We start from the raw sequence: 17094 nt of genomic DNA on the forward strand, positions 1-17094 counted from the left end.
GACTATAGCAATTCATCCAAGAAATCATTATGATAAAGTTGTATATATGTTTCTACATTAGGAAAGAAATCAAAATAATGAATCATATTAAAAACAAATACAACCAAAATCATATGATTATCTTGATATATGTAGAAAAAAAGCCTTTGGCAAAATATAACATTCTTTTTTTAAACTCTATAAAATTTATAGACAGAAACCTTTTTTAAATCATGAAGAGTATATAGAAAAAGACATCATATATAATAGGGATATACTAGAAGCTATCCCAGATAAATAAAAGAAAGCAAAGGTGCCCATTTTCCCCATTTTTTTAATATAGTTCTGGAAATGTTAACAATAGTAATTAAATAAGAGAAATAAAGATGGTAAAGTCTTAAAGACATGTAAAGAGATAAAACTCTCCCAATTTTCTCTGAGTTTACTTAGAAAAGCCTAAGTAACCAGCAGAGTTATTAAGACTATAGTTTTAGCAAAGTTACAGGCTACAAAATAAGCCCTCAGAAATAATAGCATTTCCATATAATAACCAAATCCATGAAGTAAGTAGTAGAGACATCTCATTCCAAAAAACTACGAAATGCATAAAATATTTAGGGATAAATCCACTAAATCTCACAAAATATAAAAACTAGTACTTAAAAAAATAAAGAACAGCTTTGAAAAAACTGATGGAATATTCAGCACTCATAACTGGGTCATACCATATAATCGAAATAACAATAGTACCAAAGTTGAATTTACAGTTTTACTTCTATACTATAATATCGGCAAAAGGAGACTTTACAGAATAATAAAATAAGAAAAATTATTTTGAAAAATAAGTGAAATAATGAAAAGAGGTAAGGATAAAGGAGGAATAGCACTTCTAAACTTGAAACTATATGGGTGCAAAACATAAATTATTTAGAAAAGAACTACTTGATTTTTTTTTAATTTTCAGGAAAGCAGTCTGGTGAAATTTAAATTTAGATCAACACCTTTTCACTTATTCCACAATACCTCTTAATTATTGCATGACTTTGATATTAAAGATTATATCATTAAAAATTTAAGAGGGCAGCTAGGTGGTGTAGTGGATAAAGCACTGGCCTTGGAGTCAGGAGAACCTGAGTTCAAGTCTGGCCTCAGACATTTAATAATTACCTAGCTGTGTGGCCTTGGGCAAGCCACTTAACCCCATTTGCCTTGCAAAAAAAAAATTAAAGAAAAACAGATCTTATACCTTTCAAATAACTCTGCATAAGATATGTGCTTCTAGGTTGTGATTAAGACAAGTTCAAGTTCAAATAGGGAGTGGCTAGCTAGGTGATAGAGCACCAGCCCTGGCCTCAGACACTTAATAATTACCTAGCCATGTGGCCTTGGGAAAGCCATTTAACCCCATTTGCCTTGCAAAAAACTTAAAAAAAAAGACAAGTTCAAATAATCCAAAATTCTATTTAGTGTGAATTATAAAATGATCCCATGTTACATTTAATGTAAGCCAAAATTCAGTTAATGTGACATAATCTAGTGAGTGTTTTAACACATTGCTATGTTGTTAATCTATATCTAATATCTTGTGGGGATATGTTATGCTGCTAAATACCATATTATCAATTGTTATGTTAATTTTTAGACAGCTCTTAGCAAAATGAACCAAAAGAACAGTATTTCAGGAAACACTGCCAGCACAATAAATGAAGATACTTGTAATTACATTAGGATATTTGATGTAATTAAGTAGCATGAATTATATTGTTCATAATAATTAAAAAAAATACAAGATGTCAGAATTCCTTAATCTATTGTATGGAATATAATAAGAAAAAAGCAAAGTTATATCAGCTTTTTGTGTTTTGTAAACAACTACAAGGAATAGAAGTGTTGCAGTGCTAGAAATGATTTAACCATATGGATTGAAGATTGCAATAAAAAATGCATTACTTGTAGTAGAACTGTTATTCAGACAAAAGCTTCAAATTTATGGCAGTGAAAGAAAATAGAAATGAAGTGGATAGTGAAGAAATCTTTACTGTAAGAATTAGTCATCTTAAGGGGTGGCTAGGTGGCCAAGTGTATAGAGCACTGGCTCTGGAGTCAGGAGTACCTGAGTTCAAATCTGTTCTCAGACACTTAATAATTACCTAACTGTATGGCCTTGGGCAAGCCACTTAACCCCATTTGCCTTGCAAAAATCTAAAAAAAAAAAAAAGAATTAGTTTAATCACTTTAAACATCAAGTTCTGTTGCATAGTGTTAGAATTATCAGAGAGGCAGCCAGTGTAGATAAAGATAGAGCAGCTAAATATCTTGATTTTTCCCCCCATAAACCCATAAAATATTTTTTAGGGTTTTTTTTTTTAGTTGTTTATGCCATGATTCATAAAAGAATGGTTCCAACAGCTCAGGTTCCTTGCCATTGGTTCTCACAAAGTGTTTTTCTCTGGGTGAAGCAGGCTGATGTTTTAGTTGAACCCAAGTGTCTTTTTCTTTGGCATTCTTCTTATCATTTTCCTTTACCTGCTTTAAGAAGCTATCTTTGCTTAATATGCTCAATATGCACATTAATTCTCTTGGCTAGAATCTTGCCCTTGTTTACAACCATACCTACAGCATTCTGAGTAACCTCATTGACCCATCCAATCTTTCCATGGTAACATTTATGGGATATTTCCTTCTTGAATTCTGCCCATACTGTTATCTACAATATCACCTTTTTATACATACACATATATGTAGCCAAATGGACAACACTGTGTTTCTTAAAAGGCCTAGAAAACATGTATCAAGTCCCTCTCCTTTTTCCTTTTGTGTTTCCTTTTGTCACTTTAGCAAATAATTGGAATATAGCGGACTCAATGGAAAGTATCTTGATATTTTTAATAAAACAATAGAATAAAATGGGTTGTTATATGATCAACAAATTTCTAATGTGGTTAAAACAGGCTTTCTATTTCTAAGGGAAAAACAATCTATATTTAAAATATCTAAGGATTACCTAACATTTGCTGGCAGATAATATGGAAGGTAATTTTAAATTAAAACTGTTTATCAGTCTCAAAATCCTCAAACTTTGAAAAACTATAATCATTGATTGCTTCCAGTTCTTTGGTAGCTAAATAAGAAAGCATGAGTAATCCAAGCTCATTTTTAAAGATTAATTTTAAACTCATTTTAATACAGTTGTTGAAATGTTTAATATCATGTTTAGATTTTTACTGATTTTAGATAATGTTCCAGGTCATCCAACCATTGGTTCACTGTGTGAAAAATATAAGCATAAAAATTCACTAACAAGTTCTCCATATCTATCAACTGTACAAAGATTTAAAGAAAGTGGACAGTATAAGGTATACTGCTAAAATATTTTAAATGATAACCTTTTGTCATATCACTGTAGGCTTATCTTTGGCTATGATTTTCAGTAATTTTTTATTTTTAATTTTTTTAAATTTTGTTTTCTACAACTACTATAATACTTTGTAATAAGCCTGAACCAGAAATAAATTTTTCTTATGCTTTGTTGTTTTATTACATTAATAAACAGATAGATTAATTTTTAAAAAATATTGCATATTTATATTAGACTGAAACTAGTGACCATATTTTACATGCAATTGGAAATTTCCATAGAGTGAATTTGTATGACTACTTCATAGGATTTATTGCTTGCACTAATTGGGAACCAGCTATAATATTTATCACATGATACTGAAAAGTTTCTGGACAACATATTGTAACTGTGATAAGAAGAAAGACAATTAGATAGAGAAATTTTTATATCAGATTTCTCTGGTAAAGTTTCATATCCAAAAAACATAAACAATCAACTTAGACACAACCCCCCCACACACATAAACACACACTCACAAACACGTAGCCATTCCCTAATAGTTAAGTGCTCGAAAGAATATTAATAAACAGTTCTCAAAATAATAGTAAATTATTAACAAAAGTATAAAAATTCTACAAATTGCTAATACTAAGAAATACAGATCAAAGCAAGTCTTCTTTTGTAAATTTTCATATTATACACTGAAAATTGTCAAAGATGGCAAAGGCTATAGGACTAGTCAATGTTGCAAGGGTTGTGGGAAGATGGCATACTTGTTTGAGCTGTGAATCAGTTGGAAAGCAATTTTAAATTAAACAAGTTAAAGGGACTAAAAATTTCCATAAAAATTTCCATATGCTTTCACTCATAGATTCCACAATTAGGCTAATTGTTCAAGACTATTGATAAGGAAAAAGTCCCCAAAATGTACACCAAAACATTTATAATAACTTTTTTTGTGATAGCAAAAAATTGAAAACAAAGTGAATTGAGTAACATCTAAGCAAATTGCACAAGAATATAATTCAATATTATGGACCTGATGATGAAATAACAATTATGATAATACAATGAAATAAGGAAAGATTTACAGGAAGTAATATAGAATGAACTAATCAAAATAGAGAGCCCAATTGGGGGGGGGGATGTAAGATTGGGAGAAAATTAAAAAAAATAGGGGTGGCTAGGTGGCATAGTGGATAAAGCACCGGCCCTGGAGTCAGGAGTACCTGGGTTCAAATCCGGTCTCAGACATTTAATAATTACCTAGCTGTGTGGCCTTGGGCAAGCTAACTCTGTTTGCCTTGTAAAAACCTAAAAAAAAATAATTAAAAAAATAATAATAAAGAGCCCAATATACACAATGACTACAACAGTGTAAATGGAAAGAATGACCATAAAATTATCAAAAGTGAGTGCTGCAAAAATTACAAAGAACAGAAGAGATGAGATCTCCCCCATCCCCTGCCTTTGTAGAGATTGAAAGTTCATGGGAAGTAAACTTTTGAGACTTAATTGACTTATAGATCACTTTTACTGATTTTTCTTTAAAATATTATTTGTCCTATGGTGTGACTTTCTGGGAGAAAGGAAAATACTGGGAGAAATTTTGCTGATATGAAAAATATCAAGAAATTTTTATTTTAAACAAAAGAGATGATTACATAAAATGAAATGTGCAAAACAAATCAAAGTAGCTATAATTAGAGGAAAAACAGCTCATTGTGAAAATTTTTACTATACATTTCTCTAAGATCAGATTTCCAAAATATAAAGGGAATTGGTGTAAATATGAAGTTAAGAACTATTCCCCAATCATTAACCAAATGAACAGTTTTCTAAAAAAGAAATAAAAGCTATTAACAATCATATGAAAGAATGTTCCAAGTCATTAATAGTAAGAGAAATCTCAGTTTAAACAATGCTGGGGTTTTATAACATATTCATCAGATTGGCAAAAATAATGAAAAAGAAAGATGTCTATTTTTGGAGGGCCAATAAGAGGACAGGAATAATAATGCAATGTTATTAATCAGAAGGAAAACTGGAAATTAAAGTACATGTACTTTTTAATTCAATGATATCTACTAGTCACATACCCCACAATGTCAAAAATAATTGCAAAAAGAACTATAAGTTCAAAGATACATGTGCCAGATTTTCTTTATTGTTGCAAAGAACTTGAAATAAAATAGGAACTTACAGTTCTTGACTGGTTAAATAAACTAATATATAAGAATGCACTAAGAAGATGGTGGTGTGAAGGCAGCATTTCCTGGGAACTCCTTCCCCCCAAAACTCCAAAAGTCATCAAATTATGACTGTAGCCAAAATTAGAGGTGTAGAATCCACAGAAAGACTGAGTGATACATTTTCCCAGTCCAAGATAACTTAGAAGCTCCACAGGAAAGGTCTATTTCATCAGGACTGGGAGCTGGAAAAAAGCCCCGGTCACAGTGCAGCCCAGCCCAGCCCAGCCCAGCCCAGCCCAGCCCAGGGATCACCAGGAACAGCTTTAAAGGGCAGTGAGAGAACTCTGCTACATCAGAATGAATGTGGAGTGAGGAGCACCGGCCACAGAACCTGCAGTGAGAATTGGGGGAAACCAGCCTGCACCTCTAGAGCACCCTACAGACAGTAAGGGAGTCAGGGGAGACTGCAGAAATCTCTCTGCTCTCCCTGGGTCAGGACTCTGCTTTTTACCTACACTCAGTTCCAGGTTGCAGTTTGGCCTTCCATACTAAGATAGCAGGGCTCCTCCTCACAGCTCCAGGTCAGAGGGGAGGCCTGTGGTCATCTACAAATGGAAAAAGCAAAACAAAAGGCAAATGAGAAGAATGCCTTATAAAGCAAAATTGGCCATCTGGAAAAAGAGATTAAAAAAAGCTCTCTGAAGAAAATAACTCCTTCACATGCAGAATAGAACTAAAGGAAGCTGATGACTTTGCAAGAAATCAGGAAGAAATAAAACTCTTTCCCAAAAAAGCCAAAAATTAGAAGAAAATGTGAAATATCTCATTGGAAAAACAACCAACCTTGAAAACAGATCCAGAAGAAATAACTTAAAAATTATTGGACTACCTGAAAGTCATGACCAGGAAAAGAGCCTAGACTTCATTTTTCAAGAAATAATACAGCAAAATTGCCCTGAGATCCTAGAAGCAGAGGATAAAATAGAAATTAAGGGAATTCACCAGTCATCTCCTGAAAGAAATCCCAAAAGAGTAACTTCCAGGAAAATTATAGCCAAATTCCCAAACTCCCAAGTCAAAGAGAAAATTCTAAAAGCTGCTAGAAACAAATGAACTACCAAGGCTCCATAGTCAAGATTACACAGAATCTGTCAGTATCTACCTTAAGGGGTCCTAGGGATTGGAATATGATATTACAGAAGGCAAAAGATCTTGGTTTACAATCAAGAATCAACTAACCAGCAAAACTGAACATCCTCTTTCAGGGGAAAAGATGAACTTTCAATGAAACAGGGGACTTTCAAACTTTCCTATTGAAACAACCAGAGCTAAACAGAAAGTTTGATCTCCAAGTACAGGAGTCTGGTGAATCATAGAGGAAATGGATGAGAAGGACTAACTATGAGGAACTTAATGATGTTTAAGTGTTTGTATTCCTGCATGGGAAAAAGATACTGATAATTCATATGAACTTTCTCATTTATAAGAGCTGTTAGAAGGAGCATATATAGACAAGGCACAGGAAGGAGCTGATTATAATGGTATAATACAGTAAAAAGATGGAGTCAATGGGTGATAAAGGAAAGTGCTGGGAGGAAGAGAAAGGAGAGAAAGAAGGGGCTAAGATATTTCACAAAGGAGTCCAGAAAAAAAGCTTTTTCAATGGATTGGAACGGGGAAGGTGAGGGGGAATGAGTGAGCCTTCATTCGCAACAGAAGCGGCTCAGAGTGGAAATAACAAACACACTTAATAGGGTATAGAAATCTATCATACCCTAGAGAAAAATGAGAATACAGGAATGGGATAAGGGGGAATGGGGGGGAGAGAAGGAGGGAATATGTGATAGAAGAGAGGGAAGATTGTAGGAGAGGATACTCAGATACAACACACTTTTGGGCAGGGCCAGGATGAGAGAGAGAGAGAAAGAGAGAGAGAGAGAGAGAGAGAGAGAGAGAGAGAGAGAGAGAGAGAGAGAGAGATAGAATAGAATAAATGAGAGTGGGGCAAAACAGAGTGGAGGTACATCTAGTAATAGTAACTGTGGGGAAAATATTGAAGCAACTTCTCTGGTGGATTTATGATAAAGAAAGCAACTCACCCCAGAGACATAGCCATGAGAATATGAACATAGACTGAAGTACATTTTTTTTCTCTCTCTCTCACTATTCTTGAGGTTTCTCATCTTCTGTGGGGGAGAGGAGTTTATGTTTATTCTTACAACACAATTATTGTAATAATATAAAATAAATAAAATCATACTTAAAAAAGAATGCACTAAAATATTGAACTTTGAGGACTGACAAAAATAATAAACTTAAGTGAAAATTTGCATAAACATGAGATAGCTGTGATGAACAAAAGAAGCAGACTCATCTATGAGTCTTCCTCTCCTGGGACCAAGACCTAGAGAACTCAGTTCTCTTAGTATTGATGTAGCATCTTTATCAACTCACTCATTCTGGGAAATCACTTTCCTTTTGAACTTAATATTCTGCTGTCCAGAGGGGAAAAGGCAGGTGCAATTGAAGGAAATACTAACTTTCCTTCTTCAGTTCATTCACTTTCTTTTGTGACTGTACTTGTGCCTAGTAGGTGTTTCTTCTTAGGGATTTTTCTCTTTTTTTAGGAAATTTTAAAAAACTTAATGAATTCTCAGTCCCATTAAATATTTGACTCTAAACCCCACCAGCCAAGATCACATAGCAAAAATCTAAATTGGGTTTATAAAACCTCAGTAAATTAAATCTTTTTCAAATCTCCCCAAATACATTCAGATAAATAGAACTGTTATAGATTCAATATCTGACTTTAATATAATTTAAATCCATAACAAGAAACCCAAATATTGATAGCTCTTTTGCCAACTAAAAAGAGGAGAAAGTGGAAAGAAGTAGCTTTCTCCACCTCAAAATAAACAACTAAGAGTGGAGTTAGTCTCTCCTCCCAGGTGAGCACAGGATGGAGCACAAGATGAAATTATCAACAAATATCCATTATTTCCTGTCTGACCAATGCTGACAGTATCTGGGCTATCCCTAGCAGTAAGTGGATTTATCACAGTTTCCTGAATTACTACTTCTTGTGCTCTACCTGTGCTCAACCCTGTATTAAAACATTCATTACAGGACTCCAACTAGGCTAACTTCCAGCTTCTCCCATCTGGTCACCCTTCTTAGTCACCTTCAAGTCTCATCTTGGAAGAGAAAGAACATTTGTCACTATCCCAAACCAAGAGAATACTAGAAGATATTCTAGGTAAAAGCATTCCTGCTGTTTAACTCTTTGACCTTCAATTGTTGTTGGCCTCAGGGAAGGATGCTACATTTATAATACTAAATATGAATTGATACAATGTGCAGTAAGCAGATCAACATAAAGGAAAACAACACATAACTAATCATGCCTTCAGAAGACTAATAAGGAAATAAGCATGCCTTCTGCCTCAATGACATTAATAGTTGAAATATGAACTGAATGCTATTATTATTTATTATTCTAAAATATTTCTTTGCTTTATTTTCAGGGAGATACTAACAGGATAATAGCCTCTCACACAATGAACAAAAATTCTTCTAGATCACATTGCATTTTTACAATATATATTGAGGTATGCAATATCACTTCACCTCTCAGAAGATGGAGAGAGTTGACCATTTTACAAAATTAATCAACATATCACAGTCTTCTTACATGTCTAACCTCTGTCTAATTATTTCCCAGACTCATTCAAGAAACTTATCCGATGAGAAGTACATTACTTCTAAAATTAATTTGGTGGATTTGGCAGGGTCTGAGAGACTGGGGAAGACTGGGGTAAGTAGCTAGGATAAACTATTAGTTCATTTAACAAACATTGAAAATGTCAAATCCAGTAGAGTTTTTAGGAAGCAAAGAAGCCTAAAGCTGGGAAAGTTAGCAGAGTTAGCTAGTGCAAGTTGTGAAGAGAAGGCGTGACTCACATCAGAGACATGTTGGTTGGCTCCACTGTGGGAAATGATCTGCTGTTGTACCCACTCCTAACTTCTACATTGTCAGAGAAAGAATGGCACCTGGACTGGGCCTTGAAAGAAATCCAAAGAGTTCAATAGATAGAATTATGGTAGGAGCAAAAGAGCATTCCAGGTATGGAGTATAGTTTCTACAGGCATGGAATCCAATAATTGTCTGATATCCAGGTTACCAAACAGGGTCAAAGAGGTTGCTTTTCATAGAAGTCAGGGGCAAGTTGAAGATAATATTAAGGTTTGGAGAATAAGATAAATTTTAATGACCATAAGCAAGAAAGAAATCAGGATTCTAGATAGCTGGATCAATTAAATAAAGGTATCCCTAAAATATAAGGATGGAGGGTGTGAAACTGATATGGAAGTGAAGTCTTGTTGAACTTGTGTTTGAATTCAATTACAATTTTTTGGACAGAAAAGCTATTGCTTTTGGTGGATGTGGGGCCTGGGCCATCAAATGGAATCAAAAAGTAGTAGATTATCTGCGATTATCGTGTCTAATCAGTCCCTGAGCAGAACTGCCCTTTGTAACATCCATGTGCTTTGAAGGTCTCCACTGAGGAAACCCACTACACCCTAAGCATTCTACTTATTGAATAGTTTTCAGACATTTTTTCATATAAAGTAAAGATCTAGCTCCCAAACTTCTGACTACTACTCAGCACAATCAAAACCAATCCAATCCTTCTTCTGTTTAATAACTCTTAAAATACCTGAGGCCTGCTATAATCTATGTCCTCTACCCCATTCTCCCTCACCAATTTTCTCTTCCCTAACCACCCCTAATTCCTTCATTGATCCACAGAGTCTCCAGTCTTCTGATCATTCTCCTCCAGATATTCTCCAGCTTGTCAATATTATTTCTAAAATGAGGTAGTATAGTGAAATATAGTTATCCTACAGATGTAGAATGATTAGGAAATTATAAACTGGACTCCTTATTCTGGGCATTTGCTCTATTGACTTCCCTCAATATTCCATTTGTGTTGAGCTCTTTTTTTTGCTGCCATAGACTTATATTTAGTTTTTAATATACTTGAAACCTCAGATTTTTTCACACAAAATATTGTCTAGTCACACCTCTCCCAAATTATATTTACTCTATTTAATAAATAAAAATATAGAATCTTTTATCCCCTTTACATTTCATCTTAATAGTCACAAATTGATACTTTTTGATTTAGAACTTCCATTGCCAGAACTCGCTTTCAAAAATATCATAAAAAGAACCTCCTATTTGTAAAAAATTATTCACTGTTTTGTGTTTAAGATCAAAAAAGGAGGAAACAACCTAGATGTCCAAGAATTGGGAAACGATTGAATAAACTATTCTATTAAGTTACTAGAATAATATGGTGGCAGTTAGAGGCAGCTAGGTGATTCAGTGAATGGAATACTGGCTTAGAGTCAGAAAGACTCCTCTTTGTGCGTTTAATCTGACCTCAGACACTTATTAGCCATATGTGACCCCGGGCAAGTCACTTAGCTCTGTTTGCCTCAGTTTCAGCTGTAAAATGAACTGGAGAAGGAAATCAGTCCACTATTTTTGCCAAGGAAACTTCTTATGGGGTCACAAAGAGTTCACTCATGACTGAAAAACGACTCAACAACATAGTGCCATGAAAGCATAATAATAATAATATAAAATATACCAAGAAACATAGAAATATATATATATATATATATATATATATATATATATAGAGAGAGAGAGAGAGAGAGAGAGAGAGAGAGAGAGATTAAGAGAAAAACCAATAAAATTCAAATGAACTGACCAGAAAAGAGGAAAATTATAGGTCTGTAGTGCCAGTGTTTGAGCCTAGCCTCAAGAGGGACATAGAACAAAGAAATCCTATGGGCTTTTTATTGATTTTGCCTTGTCAAAGAATACAGGATTTGGGTGTGATTTTTCCCCTGGGTTTTTTATGTTTTTATTGTTATTTTGTTGATTTTTTTTTTTAGCTTTTTACAAGGCAAAGGGGGTTAAGTGGCTTGCCCAAGGCCACACAGCTAGGTAATTATCAAGTGTCTGAAACCAGATTAGAACCCAGGTACTCCTGACTCCAGGACTGGTGCCTCCACTGCGCCACCTAGCCGCCCCTTTGTTAATTTTTAAAAAAAATTTTATCCCAAGAATAACAGCAGCTGATTGAGTAATAAGAGAACTTTGGTCACAGACAGGCTCTAGAATCAGCTGTAGATTTGTGTTGGCAGTTCTGTTATAATGATAATACATAAACTGGGGTGCCCAACTTACAGATCAGAATAAAGAGAGAAGAGGATCAATGCAAATGGTTACAGTCTTATAAAGACAGAATGTTCAATTATTTCCAGACCTCATTTTCTATGTGGGAGTTGATCTGGTTATGAAGTGTGCATATCTGGTTGTTTGCTTAAATTTTTCTAAAATTGTAACCACTTGATTCATACCTATTAAGGTTTGAGGACAGTCATATTTGTGAAGATATTTTGATGTCTTGCCACATAAAGAATAGAGGAAGGAACTGAATCTATCTAGACAAAGAGATGTAGTGATATTATATATAGAAGAAGGGTTAGGTTTTTTGGTCATTGTAGGCAAAACTAGAACAAATGGGTAGAGGATGGAGGATGGAGAGAGATTTCATCAAAATAAAAGAAAAAACTTTTTTTTTAATAACATTTTTATTTATTTACACATTTCTAAAATAGTCTTGTAAAAGTAAAAATAATCCCCCTCCCCCATAAAAATAAAAATCCTCATGAGAAATAAAGTGAAAGAAAAAGGAAAAAAATGTGCTTCAATCTGTGTTCTGATACTATCAGCTCTGTCTCTGAGATAGATCTTATTCTTTATCATAAGTCCATCAGAGAAGTTACTTCCATGTTTTTCCACAATTGCTGTTGCTGATTGTTATTCCCTCCATCTATTCTTCCCCACTACCATTTATTATATTTTCTCTCTCCTTTCACTCTGTCCCTCTTCAAATGCATGCTATGGGGCAACTGAGTGGCACAGCAGACAGAGCACCGGCCCTGGGGGCAGGAGGCTCCATGACCACATCCCACCCCAGAGACCCAGCAACCACCCAGCCCAATGGTCCCAGACAGGCCACCCAATCCCACCACCTTGCAAAAACTAAAAAAGAAAATGTATTATATCTGATTATCCTCTCCCATGATCCCCCCACCTCTCACCGTCTCCTTTCTCCCATACTCTTTCTCTCCTTTTTCTTCTAGATTTCAATATCCTATTAAATGTCTGTTGTTTCCTCTCTGAGTCATTTCTTTTTTTTTTAGGTTTTTGCAAAGCAATAGGTTTAAGTGGCTTGCCCAAGGCCACACAGCTAGGTAATTATTAACTGTTTGAGGCTGGATTTGAACTCAGGTACTTCTGACTCCAGGGCCAGTGCTCTATCCACTGCAATACCTAGCCGCCCCTCTCTAAGCCATTTCTAATGAGAATGAAGGTTCCCTCATTCCCTTTTAATCTTCCCCGCCTTCCATACCATTGCAAACATTATTTCTTGACTTTTTTTACATGAAATATCTTAGTCTATCCTACCTCTCCTTTCCCTTTCTCTCAGTACACTTCCTTTTCACCTGTTGATTTCATTTTTACAATATATTATACCTTCAAATTCAGCTCCCTCCTGTGCCTTGTCCATATATGTTTCTTTTAAATGAGTAGGTTCATATGAGTACTAATAGGATCATCTTCCCATGCAGGAATACACAATATTCATCATCATTAAAGCCCTCATAATTTACCCTTCTCATCCACCCTCTCTATGCTTCACCTGAGTCCTGTACAGAATTGTTCAGTTCTGGTCATTTCAACAGGAACATTTGGAATTCCCCTGTTTCACTGAAAGTCCATCTTTTCCCCTGGAAAAGGATGTTCAGTTTTGCTGGGTAGTTGATTCTCGGTTGCATTCCAACTCTTTTGCTTTCCGGAATATTACATTCCAAGCCCTATGAGCCCTTAATGTGGATGTTGCTAAGTCCTGTGTAATACTGACTGTAGCTCTGCAATATTTGAATTGTTTCCTTCTGGCTACTTGTAATATTTTCTTTTTTGACTTGGGAGTTCTGGAACTTGGCTACAATATTCCCTCAGGTTGTTTTTTTTAATCTCTTTCAGGAGGAGATTGGTGGATTCTATCAATTTCTATTTTATCCTCTGCTTCTAGAATATGAGGACAATTTTCCTGTAGAAATTTTTTAAAAATGAAGTCAAGTCTTTTTTCCTTGATCATGACTTTCAGGTAGCCCAATAATTTTTTTTTTTTTTTAGTTTTTAGTTTTTGTTTTTGTTTTTGTTTTTTGCAAGGCAATGGGGTTAAGTGGCTTGCCCAAGGCCACACACCTGACTCCAGGGCTGGTGCTCTATCTACTACGCCACCTAGCTGGCCCAGCCCAATAATTTTTAAAAGATCTCTCCTGGATCTGTTTTCCAGGTCAATTGTTTTTTCAGTGAGATATTTCACATTTTCTTCAAGTTTTTCATTCTTTTGATATTGTTGTACTGTATCTTGATTCCTGCAAAGTCATCGGCTTCCTTTAGCTCCATTCTACATTTGAAGGACTTGTTTTCTTCAGAGAGCTTTCTTTTCTCCTTTTCCATCTGGCCAATTCTGCTTTTTTAAGGTATTCTTCTCATTAACCAAGTTTTTAGGTTTTTGCAAGGCAAATGGGGTTAAGTGGCTTGCCCAAGGCCACACAGCTAGGTAATTATTAAGTGTCTGAGGCCACACTTGAACCCAGGTACTCCTGACTTCAGGGCCAGTACTCTATCCACTGCTCCACCTAGCCGCCCCTCATTAACTTTTTAAACTGATCTTTCCATTTGACGCAAACTGGATTTTAACAAGTTGCTTTCTACAGCATTTTTTTTGGATCTCCTTCACCAAGCTGCTGACTTGGATTTCATGTTTTTCCTGGATCTCTCTCATTTCTCTTCCCAGTTTTTCATCTACATCTCTTACTTGATTTTCAAAATCTTTTCTGCCATAGTTTAAGCCCAACTCCTATTCTTGTAGGCTTTGGATACAAAGCTAGGACTTTCTCATCTTCTGAGTGTGTATTTTGAGCCTCCATGGGACCAAAGTGGCTTTCTGTTTACTCAGCCTGTGCCCTGGTTTTGGGGTGCTCCCAAGCTTTTGAGTATTATTGGGACACCTCCCACAAGGACCTAGGTCTTAAAAGAAGCTCTGACTACTCTCCTGGCATATGTTTTGGTCTGTGGATGATGGGGAGGCCCTCTGCCCTGGAGCTGTGAGGAGAATCCCTGCTCTGTGATAGTGGGGGGTCCCAGACTGCAACCATATGGGCAAAGCACTAGAGTATAGATGGGAGACCTCAACAGTCTTCCTCTATCCCCTTACCTTACTTGAGCCAAGTGCTCCAGAAGCAGCTGCCATGGAGTTCCCTACTGGGTGGCTCTACAGGCCTGCTTCCATTTCCTGGGACCTAGGATGCCCTGAGGAAAGCCTCACTGGCCTAGGCTTCATGTTTTCTCTGGCAGAGGTTTCCCTGCATATATTCCAAGTTGTGCTTGGTTTTCCCTGGGTTGGCAGGTCAGGAAACAGCTTCTGCTGCCAGGAACCAGTGCTCCCAGAGACCCAGGTGCCCCATGGGCTGTTCCCAGAAGGCTGGAACTCCTTTGCTCTAACATGGTGATCCTAGCTGCCCCCTCCAACCCCTTGGAACAGAGCCTTCCCACAGTCTTCCAGGTTACTTTGGGCTGGAGAATTGCCTTGCTGGATCTTTCTGTTTCTCAAAAATTTAGTTAAAATCATAATTTTAAGGTTTTTTGAAATATTTTGGAGAGAAATCCTAGGAAAGGCTCTGCCCCCATAAACAACTTCTTTTTTGCATTTTTCAAATTCTTTTTTTATTGATATTTCATTTTTCCAAATACATGTTGTGTAAGTTTTTCAACATCCATATGCACAGGTATATTTTTTAACATTTTAACATTTTATTTGTTTTCCAGTTATATACAATAGTAATATATACCCATCATTTTTTTTAGGCTTTTGGAAGGCAAATGGGGTTAAGTGGCTTGCCCAAGGCCACACAGCTAGGTAATTATTAAGTGTCTGAGACTGGATTTGAACCCAGGTACTTATGACTCCAGGGCCGGTGCTTTATCCACTGCGCCACCTAGCCGCCCCTATACCCATCATTTTTTGCAAGGCTCTGAATTCTATAATTTCCCCCTTCTATAATTTCCTCCCTTCCCTCCCCCCCCCCACAGAAGGCTGTCTGATAGTCTCTATATTGTTTCCATGCCATACATTGATGTAAATTGAATGTTATAAGAGTAAACATAAGCATAAACATAAACCCCCTCCTTCCCCCTAGAAGATGGGAAACCTCAAGAATAGAGAGAGAGAAAAAAAATGTACTTTAGTCTGTGTTTAGATTTCAATGGCTCTGTCTCTGGGGTGAGTTGCTTTCTTTATCATAAGTCCACCAGAGAAGTTGCTTCAATATTTTCCCCTCAGTTGCTATTACTAGCTATATATCCACTCTGTTTTGCCCCACTCTCATTTATTCTATTCTCTCTCTCTCTCTCTCTTTTCATCCTGGACCTGTCCAAAAGTGTGTTGCATCTGAGTACCCTCTCCCTCCATCTTCCCTCTCTTCTATCACCTACTCCCCCTTTCCTCCCCCCATTCTCCCTCATCCTGTCCCTTTCCTCCCTTCTTTTTTTTTTTTTTAGTTTTTTTTTGCAAGGCAAATGGGGTTAAGTGGCTTACCCAAGGCCACACAGCTAAGTAATTATTAAGTGTCTGAGACCGGATTTGAACCTGGGTACTCCTGACTTCAGGGCCAGTGCTTTATCCACTGCTCCACCTAGCCAGCCACCCCTCCTCCCATCCTTTTCCAGGGCAAGACAGATTTCCTCACCCTATTAAGTGTGTATGTCACTTCCTCCCTGAACAATTTCCAATGAGAATGAAGGCTCACTCATTCCCTCTTGCCTTCCCCTCCTCCACTCCATTGAAAAAGCTTTTTCTTGACTCTCGTGTGAAATCTCTCAGCTTCTTCTTCATCTCCTTTTCCTTCCTCCCAGTACTTTCCCCCATCGCTCATTGACTCCATCCCTTTACCATATCATACCATTATATTTTGCTCCTTCCTATGTCCTGTCTATATATGCTCCTTCTAACAGCTCTTATAAATGAAAAAGTTTATATGAGTTATCTATATCTTCTTCCCATGCAAGAATACAAACAGTTCAACATCATCAAGTTCCTCATAGTTAGTCCCACTCCCTCTATGGTTCACCAGAATCCTGTACTTGGGAGATCAAACTTTCTGTTCAGCTCTGGTCATCCCAATAGGAAAATTTGAAAGTACCCTGTATCATTGAAAGTCCATCTTTTCCCCTGAAAGAGGTTGTTCAGTTTTGCTGGGTAGTTGATTCTCAGTTGTAAACCAAGATCTTTTGCCTTCTAGAATATCATATTCCAATCCCTACAAGCCCTTAATGTAGATGCTGCCAGATCCTGTGTAATCCTGACTATGGAGCCTTGGTAGTGGAATTTTTTGTTTCTGGTAGCTTTTAGAATTTTCTCTTTGATTTGA

The 17094-nt window shown here is 36.3% G+C and overlaps 1 protein-coding gene across 3 annotated transcripts in view; it reads left to right on the plus strand.

The window, feature by feature from the left end:
- KIF9 (kinesin family member 9) overlaps nt 1-17094 on the plus strand; it is an 87881-nt gene that overhangs the window by 38059 nt on the left and 32728 nt on the right. For all 3 annotated transcript variants that reach the window (XM_074197735.1, XM_074197738.1, XM_074197736.1), the window contains 2 exons: nt 9036-9119; nt 9233-9325. In XM_074197735.1, coding sequence (XP_074053836.1) covers nt 9036-9119; nt 9233-9325 — 177 coding nt within the window. The remainder of the gene's footprint in view (nt 1-9035; nt 9120-9232; nt 9326-17094) is intronic.

Source organism: Macrotis lagotis, chromosome 8, assembly GCF_037893015.1.
Source record: "Macrotis lagotis isolate mMagLag1 chromosome 8, bilby.v1.9.chrom.fasta, whole genome shotgun sequence".
NCBI classification, from domain to species: domain Eukaryota; kingdom Metazoa; phylum Chordata; class Mammalia; order Peramelemorphia; family Peramelidae; genus Macrotis; species Macrotis lagotis.